Here is a 22,208-nt window from a genome sequence, read left to right as displayed (position 1 = left end):
CAAAAAGGAATGTTGAGCGTTTAAGTAACGAATTAAACGTAAATAGTTATTATTAATTGATAAAATTCTTACTTCCTATTCATTACATACTGTGAAAAGATCGATTTATTAATCTATTATTTATTTAAACATAACCATTAATCAATATACAACATTAAAAAATACTTATTTCATAAAAATCTAAAGACAATTCTTACTTTATAAGCAAAACATACCTACTTTTTGATATTGATAAAACAAAAAGGATAATAAAAGATAAATAAATAATACAAAAACATTATAGTTTTTTGAACATAAATATTTACGAACTTTATGAATCTAAAAATAGCCATTATTCTACTAACGAAATATCAAAATCCGCAACACGCCATACTGTCTCCGAATACCATAGGCGGGCAGACGCAATGCGCTAAGCTCTTCCCTTCTCATAAATCCGTGTAATTTATACAGTGACGTCACGTTACATAAGACCGAACATCCGAAATTTATAAATTATTTTATATGCACAGAGATAGACGAAACGACCCTACTTTATGTTTTTGTTTTTCTAGACACGAGCTTTGGTTTTCTATAAAGGAAACTATTTGATTTGAACAATTTCATTATAACACATAAGGTTATGTGTTAAAGTGAAACTACTTTATGTGCATGAACGTAAATTCTATACGGATGAAGCGTCACGAAGATGTGCATCATTTTTTTCGAAGAAAAAGGGAGATAGCGTCTCAATGACTGATTGAGAGAGAGTGAGAAAGGGAGATCGAGAAAAAATACACGCTATTGGTTCATGTGTTCGTACATATACATATTAGTTTTGAATGGCAATTATCATTAGCACAAATACAGTGTGTAAATAGTGTGAATATAGATATACAAATACATGGAGTGTTCATATATATACTGTTACATGATCATCTATTGGGGCTTTAACCTCAGTAATAATTAATTTACAAAGAAGATTCACTTCTGACATGTGTACTTTGTACACAGGCACTTTTTTTATTAAAACACCTATATTTTAAACCTGCATTGAAAAGATAGTATCTAATTACTGGCTAATACCTTCGACAGCGTCAAAGGAATGGCTTAATACGAAAAGTCTTCACTATAATTCGCTGAAATCAGATGAATGGCACCTTTGTATTAATACGTCTATAGGAAATAATAAAAGACAATAACTAAACTTACCTGTAACTCATACTTAGTATGCCGCTCCTCTTCGAGACTCATCCGTTTTTCGTGTTTTTTATAATATTTCCTCTTGGCCGCTTGCAAATTGAACCACGTGTATGAAAAGGACTTTACAAAAGGCATCAGGGCCTCTATGAACGGATGGAATTCGTCCTGTAACATTCAACACACATAAAATCCTCAAACCAATACAATATTAAGTTTTATCTCCATATAAGTTCGGCTTAATGTTCTATTCTGTACTAAGAAATCCACGCTGCTCAGTCCACGACATTTTTGTGTGAAATAAAATATATCAAACCATTCTTTTGCAACAACTGTGGCTTCTTTTCTTCCTTAATTATTATTTTAATGTAACAATCGAAAATCAGTCATCATGCTATCTCGTTTCATATCTAATGAAAGTTAGTTCTAGAAGGGGATAACATGATTATGATTAATTAAACATTGAGATATTTACAACAAAAGCATTCATAACATAATCTTCCAAAGGCACGGAAAGTTACATCCTGAGTGTCGGTTTTAGTAGATAAATTAAGTAAATTTTATTTATTAGTCACTCGATAAGAAATTCCAAAAAGAAGAATAAAGAAAAAAAAATCGTTATAATAAATATCTTTAATATGTTACCTAGTTTTAGATAGAATTAAAATATAGTAAATTTTTTTAATTCGGTAAACGATTTCTTGAATATTACCAACGGAATAAAAAAAACAATTTAAAAACCGAATTAGGTCATCTAGACAGTGTAAAACCCGCCAATATTGACACATGTCACTGTCACCGATCAAGCATTCATCGCGCGCGGCGAACAAATGTTGTATTGTTGTGCTTTGAATCATAACTTAATATGCAAATGTGCCATCCTGATTTATCGCTAACCCTTTTTAGCATATTGGAATGTATTTGTTTTTATATTTTTTTCGAGACTCAAATTATAAGTGAATGTCAGTTGCCATGTTTTATTCATTGAGAGTTCGAAGAAACCGTTTGACGTTTCAGAGAATTTTTATTCGAATTCTGAAAAGTTGTTGGCCAACTGTCTATCGTCCGTCTACCTTTTATGGAGTGGGTTACCATATTATCGTGTAGGATGATATGTAATAACGCGGAACGTGTCTGGTGCGAGGTACTTTACACTGTAATCAAATATTTTTTTTACCTACCAGCAAAACTACTATTTACAAGCAATGTTGCTCTTATTACATGGTGCTTTCAAAAAAAGCTAAATTTTTTCATTGTATCCGCAAAAAGCAGCAGATGTTGTGAAGATAAGCAGAACATACAAAACTGATTTCTATCTGTTTTCTAAATTGCAAGTTCACCTTGCTATGTTCAAAAGAAACTAAAAATCGAAAATATACGTGCGATCCACGTGTATACAATAAAATTCCTCTCTACTACGATACGATCTAATAAAGAAACTATGAATGAAACCTGAAAAACACCGGTTATGTTTTCCATAAACAATGAACTAGTCAAAACATTAACTTGGCTAGCAACAGGGCGCGTAATGCCAGAACTGATTGCCAGGATTTCCACACGTGGGGGCTTCCCTGATCGCTTTGCCAAATATTTAATTTTGCCGTTCACCTAATGAATCATGGAGTTTAGCAAGGTTAAGTGCAAGAGGTCGCGGGATAGAGCAGGATGGGTTTTAGACGTAACGAATGTAAGATTCAACTCATTCCTAGGCCGAATTTTATGTTTTGTTTTTATGAATTGTAATTTAAACATAATTTATCTTTTTGTTCCGTGGCATAAATTAATATGAAAAAATATATAAATTATATTACCTTTATTTTTATAAGACTTTTTAAATTTAAAAATACATGATCTTCTTCATAGAACAACTTTAAATAGATTATGATAACTAACGATCAACGAAATATTATAGACATACTAACAAAAAAAATTTCCGTTCCTGTTAACGAATGAGATTAGAATAGTATCTCTATATCCACTCAAACACTCTACTTCACTCTACTTTTTATGAATTTTAAGGCTTTATATTCCCAATTATGTGCAAAAGCAGGTCATTCTCCAAACTCCAGTCAAAACATTATCTTGGCTTACACCACAGACGATGAGTACTCTGGCAAACCACCTTGGCAGGACCCTACCGCCACGTGGCGCATTCCTGGCAGAAATACACAAAAAACCTGCCAATTTACGACTGAGAATGAAATTAAGCCTATTGAGATACTACGAAGGTCTAGTTCACTACAATATTCAAGGACGAAATTTGTTTTTGTTTTTTTTTAATTCAAAGACTATGTAATATACTAAAGGATAGGGTATTTAAAATCGAACGTGTGAATTTAAATCAATTAGAGTGATGAGACTTAACACTAACCAAATAGATGATGTCTGGTCAGATGATTCTTTTTACAGTAGAAAATCTTACAAAAATAAAGTAAAAATATAACTTATATATAACATTTTTTATTGCAATGTATACCATGAAACAAAAGATAATATATAGTTTAAATTATAATATATAAAAATACCATAAAATTAATTTCTTTTACACCGCTAAAAAAATAGTAAATAAAAACTGCATTGATATGATAAAAAGGAAAGATTTAATTGTTTGTAAGAAATTAACTTTACAACTGACTCGTTTTTTAATTATAAAGAGATTTCAGATAGTTCACTTGGAACAGACAATCAATAAAAATTGTTGTAGAAACATGAACAATAATTTCCTTTTAAAACCTTCCCTCAGTTTATTTGGTTGAACGCGCTATGGAGATATTAATCTGAGGAACTACAGGTTCAAATTGATTTTTTTTAATCTGGCTATGCCCATTTATTGAAGATTGAATATCATGCTACAACGAAGTCAACGTTGATAAAGCGCAATCCACAACTAGAATATGAAATGTGATTATTTCAATTTTTACTTTTTATTACATTTTCGGTGACATTTAAAAGGATTTTTAAAATTTATTTAAAACATTTTAACTCGTGTTCTTTTTATAACGATTTAACCAAAAATGGGGGGGGTTAGATCAGTGTTATTGCTCATGCGGTTTAAATGTTGCGAAATAAAGCTTTAAATTTTCACAACACGTGAGGCTAACAAGTTTCTATGAAGTTTATAATTGATAATCATGCCATAATTTTCATAATTAGTATAGTTATGATTATGACAACGAACTCGCTTCGCTATCTTTTATGGGCTCATGGTTCATTAAGGCTTGTGATAGATATTTCCAAATAACTGTCGAAATAACACTGTCAACCGAAATGTCGTTCTAAATAATACAACTAGTTCAGTATATAACAGTAAGAAAATAAAACGAGCATAATCTAAAAATAAAATTACCGGAGCAAACGCGCAACCGCCATGTTGAAGACACGAAAAAGCGCGCGAAATAGAAAATACAAAATGGCGTCGTAAAACTATCAATGCTCGCGATAAGGCGCGAATATTTGGCGTATATGAGAGAAATGCTGAATAGTAAGTTGTTGGCAAGCTAGATCGATAGAGTTTACTCTGATGCTGATGATATCAGTGGATTTCACGTGTTCTAAATTTACTTCCTATTTTATGAAGACAATACCTGCAGCTGAATTTGCGATCTTTGTTTGTCGAGCGGTTACTCACTAAAGCATTTTTTTAAACCTGAGTACACGTGTCATGTAAGAGTACATGTCGCTAATATTATTTTTTAAATAAATAATACGTTAAATTTAACAAATTTTGTTTCAGGGGTGATATTATATGTAAGTACATTTAAGTTATCTAAGTTTATATAATACTACCTTCCTAGATTTTGGGTCTCTTTCAGAACTTTAATGGCGATAGCATATGCAGTTTATTTCGTCATAAATATGACTTAAAAGTAAAACCAATGTTTATAAACGTATGCCGAGCCGATCTAAACAAACTATTAGAAATACTTCCAAAACACGACTACTGCCAAACTGGAGAGCATTCACCCGAAGATTTTGGCGCCAAATCACTCCTCAACGATTCATAATTTTTTATCTGTATTCCGCGATTTATTTTATAGACATTGGCGCTGGTTCATCGGGGATACCCATCTGGACTTGGCCGTGGCACCGGTTGGCTACCTATTTGGGTCGCAACGTCACGCCGGAGGTCGCCAAAAACATAGACAACGCGGAAAGTTGCTATGTGAAAAAATACGGCAGCCATCTTGACACGAGCCGTTTTGGCGCGCAACAAGTGAACGCATACGTTTAGCTGCGCACGTAATTCCACAATAAATATCCATTGTTGTAAACTGAATGCAGAATTTGATTATATGCATTTAGGTAGTTAACCTGGACGAGCCTGGAATATTTAGCTGTGCGTTTTGAGGAATTTCTCCTTATTGAAACTCCTTCGTTCTCTCAAACATAATTTTCCGTAAAACGACAAGAAATATCTAACGCTCCTTGACATTATATCGCATATTATTTAGTAAAGGTACGATTTAAATTTGTAAGCATGTATCTATTGTTTGTATATATTATTGGAAATATTCATTCACTCATATGTTAATTGCCATGTTCAAATTTTTGTTCACTCGTTCTACTTATCAGTTAACTTCAAGACAGGATTTTCATCATCAAGAAAAGACACTAATACTTGCATTAGATCTAAGTACATTAGTTCCACTTTCATAGCTATTAAATGTTTTAAATCGCTTCAATTATGGACCTACGCTTATTAACACTAAAATTTTAAAGAAACACCGTGGATTTTTATTTGTTTGAATTTTTTATTCTGTTTTTAATCTCTCATAAAACGTACGTATTTCAAAATTTGGATTGGTCTTACAGATCTCGAAAGAATAATTCATTGGGATCGTAAAGTTTGTCATGTATATCAGGGCTTACCCATCAAAGAAAACTGTTTTAGACGTCGTAAACCTCTATAGGACACAGTTATTTTTTAACGCTTGTTTATTATCTCAGCTTTCTTTTTAAACGGGCAAATACATATGAACCTACCAGGATCTTATGGCGTATATATTAGAAGAAAAGTAAGACGGCATACATTTAACCAAAGATCCGTTCGCGCTCATCTGGAGTTTCAACCCCTTCGTTGATGGACGAGTGGAACCTCTTTCATCATACTTAGACAGTATAATATAGGTGCTATAATAGGCAGGCGTAATATCTCGGACAGGCGTGCCCTACAATAGGCCACATCTTAGCATCAGGTGGGATTGTGGCGAAACGTCTGTTCAGTTCTGTTTATAAAAAGACAAATCAAACTATTTTTGGTGATTTATACATTGAAAGAATACTGGTACTTGACAATAAAAGTTCACCTGAACAATGATTTATACAGTGTATAATTATTATTCATAAATAAATATTTAACAGCTCGATAATAATGTAGCAGTATTGGAATAGTGGCTTTAGCGTGCGACTTTAATTTCTGAAGTCGTAGGTTTGATCCCGTCTGTGCACCAATGTGGACTTTCTGTCTATGTCCGTATTTGACGAACGGTGAAAACCAGGTGTCATAGGAGGCTGATAGACAAATGATCATGAAACCGATTCAGAAATCTGAGGCCGAGACCTAAAAAGATTGTAGTGCCAATGATTTATTTTACAATTTAATAATGCAAGCATAAATAGCCTAGTATATTTACGTTGCCATTGACTTAAAATTCTGAATGAAAAAACTAGTACAAAACTGTTCAAATATTTACATTAAAATCTCCAACTAGAATCAAATGTATCGTTTGATAGTGATTCCACAGTGATACTTTGACGTATTTATAACGCATTCACGAGCTGAAGCACCGAAACAGCTGAACCGTTTGCTGAAATAGAAAATAGTTTCAAGAACTAAATATTCGGCACGTTTGTTAGCGGACTTTTAACAATGTAAATGATCCCGCAATTTCGTTGGCATATAGATAAATGTTTACTACAAATCACGTTAGTGTAATCTTAATTTGAGGATGTAAGTTGTAGCGAAATTTCTTAGTTTCACTCGGATTTGATTTGTTTACTATTCGTATTGCTTTAAATACGATAAATTTCTTGCTGCAAGTCCAATTTGTATTTTAATGATGAAATGTGTTACAATTGTTCAACTAATATTTCAAACATTAATGATATAAACTTATAGGACTCTTTGTTTGCCAAACAACGCGTTACTTATGAAAAGCTTTACATACACACGCTATCACATATAAAAACGCTGTCAAAATCGCCATAACTAGCACCCCATCGTGCACTCAAACCGACCTTCCTCGATAGCACCAGAGAGTGTTCAGCCCATACTAATGCAACGCTCAATATTATTTCAGACATACAGATACTCTTATATGAAGACAGATCCATATATTTTACGATTTAAAATTTTTATAAAAAGAGAATATTATATAAATTATATTATGGTAATACACGCATCTATTAGGAAATCACGTATTTAATTAGCTTTTCAGTACAAAAATGCGAATTGCAAAGGTGCAGAAACCTAACCAAATTTTGAGGTTCTTTTATTTTAGTTATTAGTTAAATGTTTTAGAATTAAACGAATATTTAGGAAGACGGTATTTAATCGAGCATTAGACTTAACTAAGCTACAAGTTACAATAAGGGACCACTGCACCCGGATGCGGCAGAGTTATGCGCGATACCTACTACGAATAAACACTGCAGTCAGAGGAATTCTAATTCACTTTATGTGTTTTAATGGCGCGCTTCTTAGACCTCTAATGCGATTTTATCATGCATTTTCTTGTGCTTTTCACGTTTTTTTATTCTACGTATTACCATTAAACTAATCACACACACACTCACGTGAGGTGTACAAACGCAGTTACAAAAATTGTAATTGAAAAAAACATCAAAACAGTTCTTATGTAATTTACTATTAAGTTATCAAAGGGCCAAAGGGTTCCCAAAATTTGACATATTATGATCAACTGTTTATATCGAATAAACACATATTTATTTATTATAATCATGAATCAACCAAGAAACAGAAAACGTTGGCAATTGACGACCAATCCTCGTTTTTACTCCCATTTAATTTCACATAAATCTATGAAGTATGATTGTTTAATCACGCGGCATGTTTTATATTTATGATGGCGTTTATACAAGATTTTTTTTGGTTCAAAGATAGGTAATTTTACAAAGAATTACATTCACTTAGTAAGAAATTTTAAATTTGTTGTAAAATCATTAGAAAACAAGTTATATATTATAACAATTATCAGTTGCTCTGCAAATATTAAAATATAAACTATGTAAGTTCGTGTAAAATTGATTCGCTTAAGTAAATTAACAAAAATAAGAATATGTATACGTAAAATACCTCTTACAAAAGCGCAACTCTTTTTATCATATTATTAATATTTATATGCATTACATATAGCTAGAAAAATATTCTAGTTAATTAATAAAACGCAGATATTAAACTTTTCTTATCTACGTTAATAATTTCATAGTAATGAATATAAAAAAAATATTTAGGGGCTACCTTGAGTTTGCACCGACATTTTCCATCGTCGCGATCAAAAAACCAATAAATCGGTATGTATCTGAAGAAAACACTTTTTTACCGGATTGAAGCTATGTATTATTATAAACTTTTCAACGTCAAATTTTTCAACGTTATAATAAAAGGCAATACTACGGTTTGTATCTGTTTCAATATCATTTTGTAATTTAATAGGCAAGAAGGTGATCAGCCTCGTGTGCCTGACAAATGACGTCAATGTTTTCCTTCACACTTCGAGCAAATGTAAAATAATATAAAGAAAGTTCATTGCTGCACAAACGGGGATCGAACCTACGACATCAGGGATGATAGTCGCATACTGAAGCCACTAGACCAATACTGCTCTGTTCCCAAAAACAATAAATCAATCCATACAACTTTCTAAGAAGCTTGAAGCTTAAAATACGTCATTAATTAATGCTCTGAAAATCTCTTGTTACCACTAGGGATCAATTCAAAATCCACTAAGTGCATCTTGTTTGTATTCCTCAAACATAACACAAGGTGAGCTGCGGACATTGCACTGCTCACAATTATTTGCAAATAAACTAAATAAAATTCTAATCACGGAGCTATTTTTTTACAATGGCTTGTCGTTTTAGGGTTATCACTTCTGAGATATATTATAGTTTTACTTATTACCCATAATTGAACACGTTGTAATAATTTATAAATATTTATTAGGTTTATTTTTTTTTTAGTTAGAATTTAAATTCCAAATTTGTTCCACTACTTGACGTATACGCTTATGAATATAAATATTATAAAATTGTTATTAAAAAGCGTCTTTTAATTCAATAAAATAAAAAAGATTATGAGATTATACCATCAAGTAGAGTAGTACAGGTCTATACTCTCCATATGATGGGACTCAATACTTTTTTTATTATTGAACAGGGGCAAACAAACGGGAGGCTCATCTGATGTTACGTAATACCATACCGCCCATGGGCAGATTTAATGTCAGAGCGCTTGCAATTTAAAAATAAATCAAAATAACTTTAATAAGAAAGTACGCCTTACTTTCTTTACAATATTTATCTGCTGGTTGACAACCCTAAGATGGAGGTTGTATTGTAAACCTTATGTTAATGCTATTGTTTACCTGTGTGTCATTGCGTAACTGTTTAAGCTGAGGTGACGTATTTTTTATCCGGGTTAACAACTTTGCTCTAAGGGTTATGTACTTCGAGGAAATTGGAAAGAAAATTGTGAGTCTGAATGAAAAACGTATGAATATGAAAGTGGGGCGAATACGTACTAGTTTTAGTTGGTTGTAACTGTATAGATATGAGAGTATTTTGAGAATACTTTAGGCTTGGTGTAAGAAAACCTAATGAAATCTAGATCAGTACGCAACCAAGAATAAAAAATAATAATTCACCGTAAGACGCAGCTCCCATTATTTCAGGAATGGGAATAAACAATGATGAGGATGTAAACATTTTAATATACCACTTCGTCTTTTCGCTTGAAACTTCTTAGCAATTTCAAATTAACCAAACAGCACTGTTAAACCCCCAGCGTGCAGTCATAGTGTTAAAACTAACATTAAGAACCACCATTAGCGCATATACATGCAAATTCAACAATCAACCGTCGAAAACCGTCGAAAATTATTCACATAGACTAACTCCAAAATCCCTTAAGACGCTACCATTTCAAACTACCGAATGACGTTTAACGGCAAACGTATGCAAATACCTCTGTTGTCTCTGGATGCTGGGGATTACACAGCTCTTCTTGTCTATGGCTTAGCTTAAGATGTATCTGAATATTGGCATAATGTTAAATCGAGTTATGACTATGTTCGCCGATAGTAATTTGTGGTAGCGCATGTTAGGTTAGTGTTGAGACTGAGATATCGATACATATTCGATTTGGATGCCATATAACAGGCACAGACTAGATTAGATTTATTTTTTCTCTGTATTTAAAAACTATTGGTTTCCTGAATTATCAACGCGAGAACAAGGACTATATTCAAGACACGTAATCATTAAAATCGACAAATAGTTTCTTGTTAATTTTGTTACAGTTTGCAAATATTTGAGCAGGTTTGATTTTTTCTGCACTACATTGGTATACTATAGAATACTATACGGTAGACTATAGAAGATGGCATATGAACTGATTTACTTTAGAAATTCAAGGTTTGCGTATGATGTTGTAAACAATAGCTTTAGTAAAAACACATTCAATATAACAATGATTTATTAACCTAATAGAAATATAAATCATACAAGTTATATAAAAGGCGCCAGACGTGTACAATTTAAACAAACGCTAACCATTAATTCATCACATAGATCACTTGAAACTCTATGCGATCGACTTCTACGCATACAAAATGACTGAAACGTCCCGATTGATTTTCTCAAAGCCTTAAGCCCTTGAATTTTAAATATATCTGTTTGCGACTAAAATATCACTTACTATTTGGTTTAATAATGCTAGATATACTTTACTTTAAAGATAAATTTTGTTTCTATGGAGTTTGTTCCGATTCCATTGTAAAAAAAACTGCAGATTTTCTTCTATCTTTCTGATTATATACGCTATTTTATATATGATACTATAAATATTAAGAAATCATAGACTAAAGTCTGAAAGGAAGAGACTCGCATTGTTAATATTGATTTTCCTTCATAAATTAAGCGTTCCACAGATAGGGAATTTAATGCGCATTGCAGTGTCTTTTATGAAAATTAGACAGAATGCACTAGAAATAAAGAAAGTCACGTCCTCTGAGTTAAGTGGCCCGCGTTCAATGGTCCAAAGTCATTAGGAAAGCTGTAATTAAACGACCGATTAAAAAGAAACGAATCTTTCCAGACAAAGGTTATAGGCGAAATACCAGTATCTACTAACAAAACAACTGGGGCGGTTTCAAATAATCAATATTAATGTTCACTTGGAGCTATTAATGCGCCGACTATTTCTAAATAATATATTGAATGTAATATACATACAGATTTATAGGTTAGGTTTTATTATGTAATATTTAACCAAAGTTTTTACAATGTATGAGTAGGCATTAAGCAGTCGTAAAACATTGCAGATTTGTGCTTACGTTTTGGAGAAAGGATAATGGATCACAGTAACAGAAAAACCTAATTCATTAATGGATCAATGGATAAGACTCGGTGTTTTGGATTAATGTGCCTTTGCGAATGAGGAAAATGGAACTGTATACTCTCACTCCAATTATTATCGGAGCCTCTTCCACAACGATCTTATTTGGATTTTCTTTTATTTATGGTTCGAAATTATTTCTAGATGATTAGAAATATTTTTCCGAGCAACGGAAGTTAGTAAACACACAATCAGCGCTGTACAACATCTAATAAACAAGATACCGTTTGGCAAGGCTGCAAGGCGTTCCCGATTACACTTCCATCATTCCGCCGGTTCATTCAATATTTTTTTTTACTGAACGTTGTAATTTCTTGGCGCGAACGCATCCGTTTACATGCCAAACAATAAATTTATTAGCCGGAGGAGTGGCAACACTAAACTCGCGTCATCGATACGTCATCGATTTCACGATTTTCAATATTTTGGAAATCGATTTGTACTCGATGTTCTGCGTCTTATATAACGCGCGTCAAGGTGACTTCGTAGCCACTACTCCAGTCTATTTTAAGTCGAATTTCATAAATACACCGTGACAGCTCATCTCTCGCCCGCCGCCATGACTCGCCGGCCATTTTGCCTTGCGTAATTATCGGCCCTGCTTCTAAGATATTCCACATCAGTAGGAGTTGATAAAAATACGAAAATTTTATTTAATACAAGTATATGTGATGTCATCCAAATATCTTTTTAAAACCCAATGAAATAATATGATCTGCCGTCCAAATCATCCAAAGTAATATTAAAAATAATTGCTTGCAAATGAAAGTTATTCAGAACGTTTCAACTATTAAAACGACAAATTGTAATTTTCCACGTAATGAGGCACAGTTGTCACAGAAATACAAGTCGCCTTGAGCGTCCTTGCTAATTTTAAAGTCCTTAAAAGTTTACCGTTTATGAGGTAACAGAGGTTGTGACGTATTTCTGGCAAACTGCCGGACGCCGTACGAGAAAAATAGTCGAGACGGCGTGTGCCTTTATATTTAGAAGTGTCCCAATCGAGCGAAATCAACTAGAATCGGTGCTGGGGACGAGACTATCGCGATAATGTCCAGTATAGTGCAGGGCCGGAAAACTAATCGTATATTACGTGCATGTATCGGCAGATGCGCTGACCAAAATTGCGGAGCGAGCCTCCCATCAATATTCTCGACCTAATTGAATATTATTCGGCAATTTGTGTTGCTGAAAATCTGGCTGGGAATATGCGGTGTCCATATATCGTCTGGTAACGGTGTTAATGTTTTCTATGGGCATGACACGGAGCGATGCAGTTGCAGAACTATATTTAGCTGAGCGGTTTTAGCTCTGGGCCGGCGTTTGCGCAACGCGTTGCTCTGAGCGGGACGGCGAATTCTATTATCGGAGAAATGGTACGGATTCAGTTAAGAAATATTGTCATTCCGGTGTTTTTGAGGACTGTCCTGTTTGTACCTTCTGAGTTTTATTTATATAAGATTGTAAATGTTTTTTTTTTAAATAAAATTCGAAGAAGAATTAACACAGCTTAAATAGGAAAACTAGAAGAATGGTTTTATCATAAAAGCATATTTGTCAGTAATTCGTGTCAAAAATAAGCTTTGCTGTCTCTTCTCGATTACAAAGCAAGTTGAGATCAAAGACGTCAGAATAACAAAAGTGTCTAATAAAGTTCTTTCTTTCTTTCTTTCTGTATGTATGTATATATCTTACGTATTTATATTTGTAACATTTGGTGTATATGTGGATACAAATGGATATATAGAACTTCTAGAAATAATTATTTTTGAAATTTAAATTTAAACAAAATTGACTTGAAATTAATAATGGTGATTATTATGTGCTGATCGTAGTAACGGTACTACATACAATGCTATCTACAGACAATTCAATGTAATACCTCAAGTTTCATGTAAGTCACAAGATTATAACTTGAATAAAGATATATAAAAATATTTAAGAATTATGAATGTATTAAAATCTCCTAAGAAAATAGTCGACGAAATGGAAGCAACTTTACAACAAGTCTTTATAAACTTTGGCCAGCTTTTGCGTTTATTATATGTTTTTTTTAATCCTCTTAAAAATATTTAAGTTATAACAAGTCAAACTGTAGAAATAATCCTAAATCTTAACCTGAAGATATGCATATAATTGTATGAACACTTATGAATGTTTTACGTCTTTGGCTAATTTTAGAGTTCTATTTAAGGGTGGCGCACACTCCCCAAATAAATACAATTATCTTTATGATATAGTTAGATAAGGTTAAGGACTGCTTAGAACTTTATTTAATAGTGACAAAGAATAATAATTTTGTTTGTTTTGTTTGTTTTTAAGAAATATTTAAGCCCGCGCAAACACTTAGGGTCACCTGAGTGGTCAAAGCTTTCTTCCTAATTCACTCAAGTCTATTCACACATTGCCAGCAAGTTTTTGGTCTCCGATGTATATTTTTTACTTAACAAGGCAATGATATATAATTTCACGACACCTGTGATGTGAGAAATTTTTTTATTTGTTGCTAACAACCACTACTGGAGAACTAACGAAACGAAACGAATGAAAATTAACTACTTGATATGTAAAAAGTACTGTACGTAATGGAAACTTATTCATAGGTAAAAAAATGCGTTGTTTATAACTCTACGTAATTAGATACGGTTAATAATAACTATATATTGAACTCTTAATTATATACCAGAAGCGCTAAATACATTTTATTAATGTTTTCTAATATATATGTACGAAGTTTCAGTCTTATCATTTTTTATACTAAAAAACTGTATTTAAGAATCAAAATGTTTGCCTTTAAACAATTTACCAGGTTTTTAAATAAAGAGTTTTATCCTTTTTAAGAGTTCCGCGAAATAAGCACTGAAATACAGCAATATTTTAAAAATAAGCGAAAAATAACGTTTCCAAGGTAGCTCCTATCGGTATTTATCAGTGCAATGTCACAGACAGACGAAGATATTTTATATATTTGCTAACGAAGCGCTCTTGCCTTTCAGATAATGTTATGTTGGAAATTAATATAGGAGTTTATAATGTTGTTTGTTTTTGACTAATATTTTTAATAAAAAATCTCTAATCCTTATAATTTGTAGTCTCAGTAGGCAAATATAGTAACAGACTGAAACGTAATATAAAAAAAGCATTTTCACAACTTTTGCCTACTTCGACTCAATCGACTAAAAAATCGACTCTCCAATTAAATATACGTATATTATATTATTAAATAACTCTGATAGTACAAAGAAAATCAATTTAGTACATATTTCCAAAAAAACTATGCAAAGCAGTATAAATAATCATTTAAAAATAAAACGCTTGTGAAATACATTAGTTCTACTTAGCAGACGTAAGAAATCTGTAAAAGCTTCCTTATGTATATAAGGAAAAGAGGAAATTGAAAATATTTCATATAGAATAATGATATCGATAACAATTTGAGCGAATTAATCCGGAATCGGCAGATTACAGCGCGGCCCGAGCAGCCGTATCAAATTGATTTTATGTAAGCCGCCATTTTAGAACGTTTTAAATTATTTTAAAATTGGAATAATAGTTTAAGAAAAAAAAGGCCATAGATTTAACGTTTTCAGACAAATAGTTGCCGAAATAATATTTTTTATTTAATAATTAAAATAAAATTTAAAATATCTATGTAATTAGTAATAATATTAAAAAAACAATAGCTATTTTAGATGACTATGTATACGAAACTGTATACAGAAATTCACTATTCGATTAAAAGTTCAAAGCCTAGAAATATGCACTGAAAATTCACTCCACAATCGTGATTTTCAGTGTAAAAAAGGAAAGCAATAAGATCCAATATCCCAGTATGTAGATCTAGCTATTCTAACCGAATACTAATTCTTAGCAGTTAGGTTTAGAGTGTAGTGTTCATTTCCCATATTAAAACAATTTGTAAATAATAGTTTAAATGAAAGAGCTATTAAAGTTTGCACCTTCTAACATTCAACAGTATTCAAAGTCTAAACGTATATGATTATTTCCTCTTTATCCTTTTTATTTACTGGGCGACCGTATTAAGAGGCCTCGAGACAAAAAAAAATTTCTGAATAAAACGACGAATTTTTTTCAGTCGAGATTTCAATCAATAATTAATTTTGTAATCAAGATTCTTTTAATGGTTAACGGAATTTTAATTTTAGTCCGATTTGTTTTTTTTCCAGAGCCTCTTTTTTGGAGGCCCGGTTGTAGCGTTGGTTGCCCTCCCCTAAATCCAGCCCTGTTACTAGTTAAGGCCTCTGCTTTTTCTATAGATAATTATTTTACACTCCAAATAATTATTATATTGATTTATATACTAAACAGGAATGATTTGGCTTTTGTTTTCTTGTTTGATATGGATAACCTCACAAACCATTCAATCGATTCTGAAATAGCTTCCGCCATTACAGTTGTGTCACATTTTGAACCTTTAGTTTCTTGTTGATTTTTTTAAAGAGATATATATATATATCTTATTACGGATATGACCTCCTGCATAATATAACAAAACTGTATAATTATTTTCCACAATATTACTTATTTCATTGTATATATTTGGATACATAACGTCTGTCTGTCAGTGTCAAGGATACGTCCGGTGATGGATGTTGGCAGGTCTCCTACAGTCACGTGCTAAACGTATTTTTAAGATTTCTTACCACTCTTAATGTATTCATAGTTTAAAAAGGTGCGAACTATGAATTGTATAATTGTAAATAATAATCAACAGTATTTTTTAACAATTTTCAAAGCCCCAACAAAAATGGAAAGTTCGCGATACACGATCTTTTTCTTTAAAAATATAAATAAAGAAATAATATTAAACTATACAACATATACCTTAGGAAAAAAATATAATGAACTATTCTCGATGACTCAAAAAAATACCTATGAGTCTAACTTTCACATATTAAAATTTGTAAGTTGAAAAGATTCAATCTCCTAGTACTAAATCTAGTTACCCCAACAGCAAAATACCGCAGAGCCACTGTTAAAGTGTTTAAGTTATCTTAGTGAAATCGTTAGAGCGTGTCAAGAGGTCCTCGTAGCCACGATCAATGATTAGATTCATTAGAATATTACGTGTTTAGCGATTAATTCGTTTTAATTTCTATGTCCATACTAGTCTATAGTTCTCTTTATTTTTGGAACCAACTTCATTTTTAAACCATTATTTTTGGAAACGATTAAGTCACACGTACAAATACGTGATAGGGCAATTCTGTAAAGTATATTATTTTCCTTCAGATGACAAAAAAAAATCGTAAATACGTCAATAATCAAATTAAATTAATTTTTATAATTAAATTTACAAATAACAATGTAACATAACAGCTAATGGTAAAATTTATTTTGTAACAAAACGGTATAAAATATGACATAGAATATAAAATATTCTTACGTCCTAAAAAGTTAATAAGCTATTTCGCAAGACTGTCTGATAAATACATTATTTCCACAATTATAGAGGAAAACTTGGATAGCTAAACTATTTAGAGACTACGAATGGCGTAGTCCGGTCATTACCAAAGTAAGGGCGTAACATTAAAGCAGAGAGCCGTCTAAAAAAGTAAATGCAATCAAAACTGGGAAGTCTTAATTGTTGGAAATAAACGTTAAACGACGTAGCGTAACAGATAGGAATGAGGCGCTGCCAAGTCATACCGCGGCTAGATAACCTTGTATATTTTATAAAAACCTTTTTACAGTTGGGCCAAAAAGGGTGAATGACTATTATTAAACAAATCTACCTAAAGGGGCGCGATTCTAAATAATTTGACCAAACTTTTTATACTACCTTCTAAATTTAAAAAGGGTAATTTTGATGTAACTTTTTAAAAAAAGAACGAAAAATAAATGAATGAAAGCTGAAAGCTTTTTCCGCATTTCAGCTATATTCTGAATCCATGTAATACAAATTTAACAATTAATACGGAAAATTATAAATTAACTTTAAATGCTATTTTTCCCCGATTTCATTTGCAAGACCAACTCTTGGAAACCCTGTGAAACGTAATATTTATTCTGTATCACTTTAGTCACCATATTGTTTGAATATAAAGTAATACATTCTTGTATACTTATCGGCGAAATAATTCAATATATAATTGTCTAGATGTTATTCATATAAAATAAAACCTAAGAATTAAATTAAAAAACTTTACTAAAAACTAAGCAAGGATTAAACCGAAATGTTAGGTTTTAGCTTATTTCCCTGATTTCAGTACCAATCCCAACTTCTGAAATAACTGCAAAACATAATGTTTTTCTGAATAACCTTTGTCACCATATTTTATTGTTTAACGGTGAAGTTATTTAACACATGTATAATTGTATAAATATAAATTAAACACCTAAAAAAAATAGTAAACATTGAGGCTGGAAACAAATTGTTATATTGTAGCTTTATCCCGAAAATCCTAGCTACATATTGAATTAAACTAGCCGTGTCATTTTTCGCATGCTTTTCGCATAAATATTGACGTGACTCCCTCATACGGAACGTGACTTCGAATGATATTACGAACTAATATAACGCCATACATAATTGTGTGTCAAACACTTCATGATACTATAAAGTTTTACATTTAAATTTATGTGTTGCATCTGTTTAGATCATGAAACCCTTGTAATTTTATTTTAATTTATATTGAAGCTACCTTTATTGTTTTGTTTATAGAACAGGGCAGGGTGCTCACTAGATGTTAAGTGACAACGCCGCCCACGGACAGTGGACACTCTCAATGTCAGAGGGCTCGCGAGTGCGGTGCCGGCCTTTTAATAATTGGAACGCACTTTTCTTGAAGAAGTTTAGGTCGAATTGGTTCGGAAATACCTTAGTGGGCAGCTGGTTCCACATAGTGGTGATGCGTGGAATAATGCCTTAAAAACGCTCAGTTGTAGAACGGCGGATGTCGTGGGTGGAATTTCATATTCTGCCTCTACATGCGATGATGAAAGTCAGCAAGTATTTTTCCGATCAACTAACACTCTCCATGGTAGAAGATGCAAAGATCTCTAATTTGTATTGTATGTACCTTTATTACGATTTAAAATAAAAATGTATTTAAGTTTGGACTCCGTGGACATATATGGATAGCGCGAGTTGTTTTAAAATCATAAAAAATGTACATACCAAATTAAGTTAGCATACATTTTGAATGCCTCGTTTAAAGTCCCAATTTTTCACATAATATGAATTTGACTTTTAAGTAAATATGGATACTTATTAATTAATGATTGTTAACGAATTCTTAATTATGTATTATTAATCTAAGATTTCTCATATAAGTGGTATTGCTAATGTTGATAATTCCGATACGTTTACATCTACAACAGCGTTAGCCTAGTGGCTTAAGCGTGCGAGTCTCATACCTGAGGTCGTTGGATCGAACCCCGGATGTACCTCGAAATGCTTTATGTCTGGGCACTTTATACGCGAGCTTACGATGTAGGAAAAGATTGGAGATTTTTGTTTAACAGAAGTACAATTTATGTATATTGAATAAAAATAAACAGTTTTAAACATATTGTACACAGAAATAAATAATTTTCCTTGGATATTCTTATAAAATGATAAATCGTATTGATTTATGGTTTCTGAATCATTGACCCAAATTCCATAATTACGAAACGTCTTACTGAAGCATTCAATAATTCCTGTAATCAATAAAACCTAATAAAACCAATCACCAAATTCACAATCTACTAATGGACTTTCCTTTGCCTTTGGAACACGTAAAAAAATACAAAAAAGGGAACGTGCAACATTCTTGCTGTAGGGAGTGCATTCAGGGCTCATGCACATTTACAGTCATAAAAGAATGACCATAGATTAAAATAATAGAATCTGTGGCCAATCTTTCCACACGGATTCAGATTTTCTTAATCTAAAGTTATTTGAATTCACATCACATTTAATAAACGGATTTTTTTCTATGAAAACTGTTTTAGCATCAATAACAATAATTTTGTAAATTCAAATAATTTTAAAAATAGAAACTAACATTAAAAATACAGATTATATCAACATTAACAGTTAGTGAAAACATCCAAACACCGATAGTGGCAAGAAAAGGTGATAGAAAAGAGAAAATAAAAACACCAGAGGGGGTAGGGGGGAAAACATCGAATTTCGTAAACACCGATGCGACGCGAACCGCTTTTCGCCGGCCGGGTACTTTTAGGCGATTAGTTATTATGAAAATTAACCAATTTATATCAAGAACATTTATATATTCATTATAAGAATCTTTACTTACATTTAATAATATTTCGTGTTTTTTCAAATATTTTATATATTAGTTTATTGTAACAGATTAAATTCTTCGAACGCATGAATTGAAAGAAGATAAAGATAATAAATGATCCTATACTTTTCTAGCTTATCTTTGCATTTTGGAAATTGTACATGTAAAACGAATTCAATTTATACATATGCCACTTTTCTACGTTATTTCCTTCAATTGCGACTACTGCCCAGCCAAGCATACACTGCTGTAAGCACTTTCTTAGAAACAAGAATTTTATAAAGAAATTTACCTATATTGAATATTAACGCTGTATTTCTTTTTAAGCTTATGAGCTTTTATACTTTGATACATTAAATTTTGTTAATTAGATAGATTTTTATCAATTACTATTTATATAGATTTACCTATAAAATGGTTTTATTTATTCAAGCTGTGAATCGAATTTTCTTCATGATTTTAATATCTTACATTGTATCCTACCAGTGTTTCAATTTGTTTGTTTCATCTGTCCGTAGACAAGATTTATAGCCTGTATTCGATATTTATGTATAGGGTATTGGTGCAATGTAAACGGTATATAATCTTCGTGAAAAGGTTCAAACTTTCAGACGACTGCAGTGCGTTGCCGTAGAGTACTGCACTGCTTACTCATATCTTAACTGATAACATATTGATCCATTAAACGAATTTGGTTTAAAATTATCTTACGCATTTGTTGAATGGAATATAATGCAATAATTTTAAAGTTCCAACAATATATTGATCTTTTGAAAATGGTAGATGTTTATTATAATTCCATTAAAATGCAGCTACGTTATGTGTTTAGAATTCAATAATTTTATTATTAATTGTATTATCAGATATTATATTCCAGCAAGGTTAGTTTATTAGAACATATTCGAACACGTGATACTAAAAAAAATTCAAATGTCTAATATTTAAGAAATACAGCAGCGCTATTGTCAATATAATAATGCAAAGAGAGATGAAACTACACCTACGTAAACGCTTTTAGTCATCTAAGATGTCTTAAATTATATACGTATTAAAGATATTAAGAGCGAGCTTTGAAAGCACCAGCTTGGAAATACTTTAGCATTTAAAACAAACATTTAGTTTATATTCATCTTCGCATCTTAAACCGAACGAAATAAGATCACTGTTTTTCAGCGTGAACACAAAAACGTCGAATTTTCAGTGACTTTATGTAACGCGCATCAGATAAACAAGCTAATTTATGTAGCCTTATTTTTGAGGTGTTGCGACGCCCTCTTTACCCTACCTTATTGATCTGTTTACAAACTTACACTTAACACTATTTTTTAACACGTGGTGCCTAGCACTGAACACAATTTTAACCCGAAAATACCCGGGCGGCGGACGCGAGGAAGAAGCGTTACAGCCCACAACATCTGTTAATATGATCATTGTTAATTACATATGGGTTTGTTGTTAATATATTGTAGCAACCTGTCCCGAGGAGGGCGCTTGAAGGTAGGTTGCGACGTCGTCCACCATGCAGGCTCGCGGGAGGTCGGGTAGGAACATAATACGTTAGATGGCGCGCATCACGCGTGCGAGCTCCGCGGCGCGCCGCGTCCGACCGCCGACTGGGCCGAGAGCTGCCCGCCTCGCCCTCACACCCCTTACTATTTCAGGGCTGTAAGCTTTTCCATTTTTCCTGCATCGCACAACTAGTTCACGTAGATGGCGTTACTATATTTCATATATACATTGAACACTAATTGATTATCATACTGCACTATGTTTTATAATGACATCCTGTTAATAGTGTATCTCTAAATTATAACAATGTGCAAGTGATTTTTTGTTTCAATACACTTATATTTCACACATTACAGTGTGGGTAATCTATCAAATGAAAGTTAAGGTTTTTTCCGCAACTCTACTTTTTATTATCAAGTCAATAAATGAACTATTCGACATAGTTTGATAATCATTTTCTAACAACGTTAAAAGTGTATTTAAAAAAAATCAATAAATATGCCTGATAGAATTTGTTACAATTTATTGTCTGTAGTCAGCTGGCAGTAATCGTACTTTAAAAAATACTTAATACTTAAGATATAGATAAATAGAAATGAAAATAATATTATAAGAGTTTTTCCGGCTGATCA

At 32.2% G+C, this 22,208-nt stretch overlaps 1 protein-coding gene across 7 annotated transcripts in view; it reads right to left on the bottom strand.

The window, feature by feature from the left end:
* The window catches only part of LOC111001161 (nuclear factor 1 B-type), a 39,923-nt gene extending 18,234 nt beyond the window's left edge, over window positions 1-21,689 (bottom strand). For all 7 annotated transcript variants that reach the window (XM_022270902.2, XM_045630795.1, XM_045630794.1 and 4 more), the window contains exons 1-2: window positions 21,541-21,689; window positions 1,189-1,344 (exon numbers count right to left, since the gene is read on the bottom strand). In XM_022270902.2, the coding sequence (XP_022126594.1) occupies window positions 1,189-1,344; window positions 21,541-21,618 (234 nt within the window). In that variant the 5' untranslated portion in view covers window positions 21,619-21,689. The remainder of the gene's footprint in view (window positions 1-1,188; window positions 1,345-21,540) is intronic.
* Between the last annotated feature and the right edge of the window lie 519 nt (window positions 21,690-22,208).

Source organism: Pieris rapae, chromosome 13 (genome assembly GCF_905147795.1).
Source record: "Pieris rapae chromosome 13, ilPieRapa1.1, whole genome shotgun sequence".
Classification (NCBI taxonomy): Eukaryota; Metazoa; Arthropoda; class Insecta; order Lepidoptera; family Pieridae; genus Pieris; species Pieris rapae.
The sequence above is the reverse complement of the archived record's forward strand: the minus strand, read 5'-3'. Positions and strand labels throughout refer to the sequence as shown.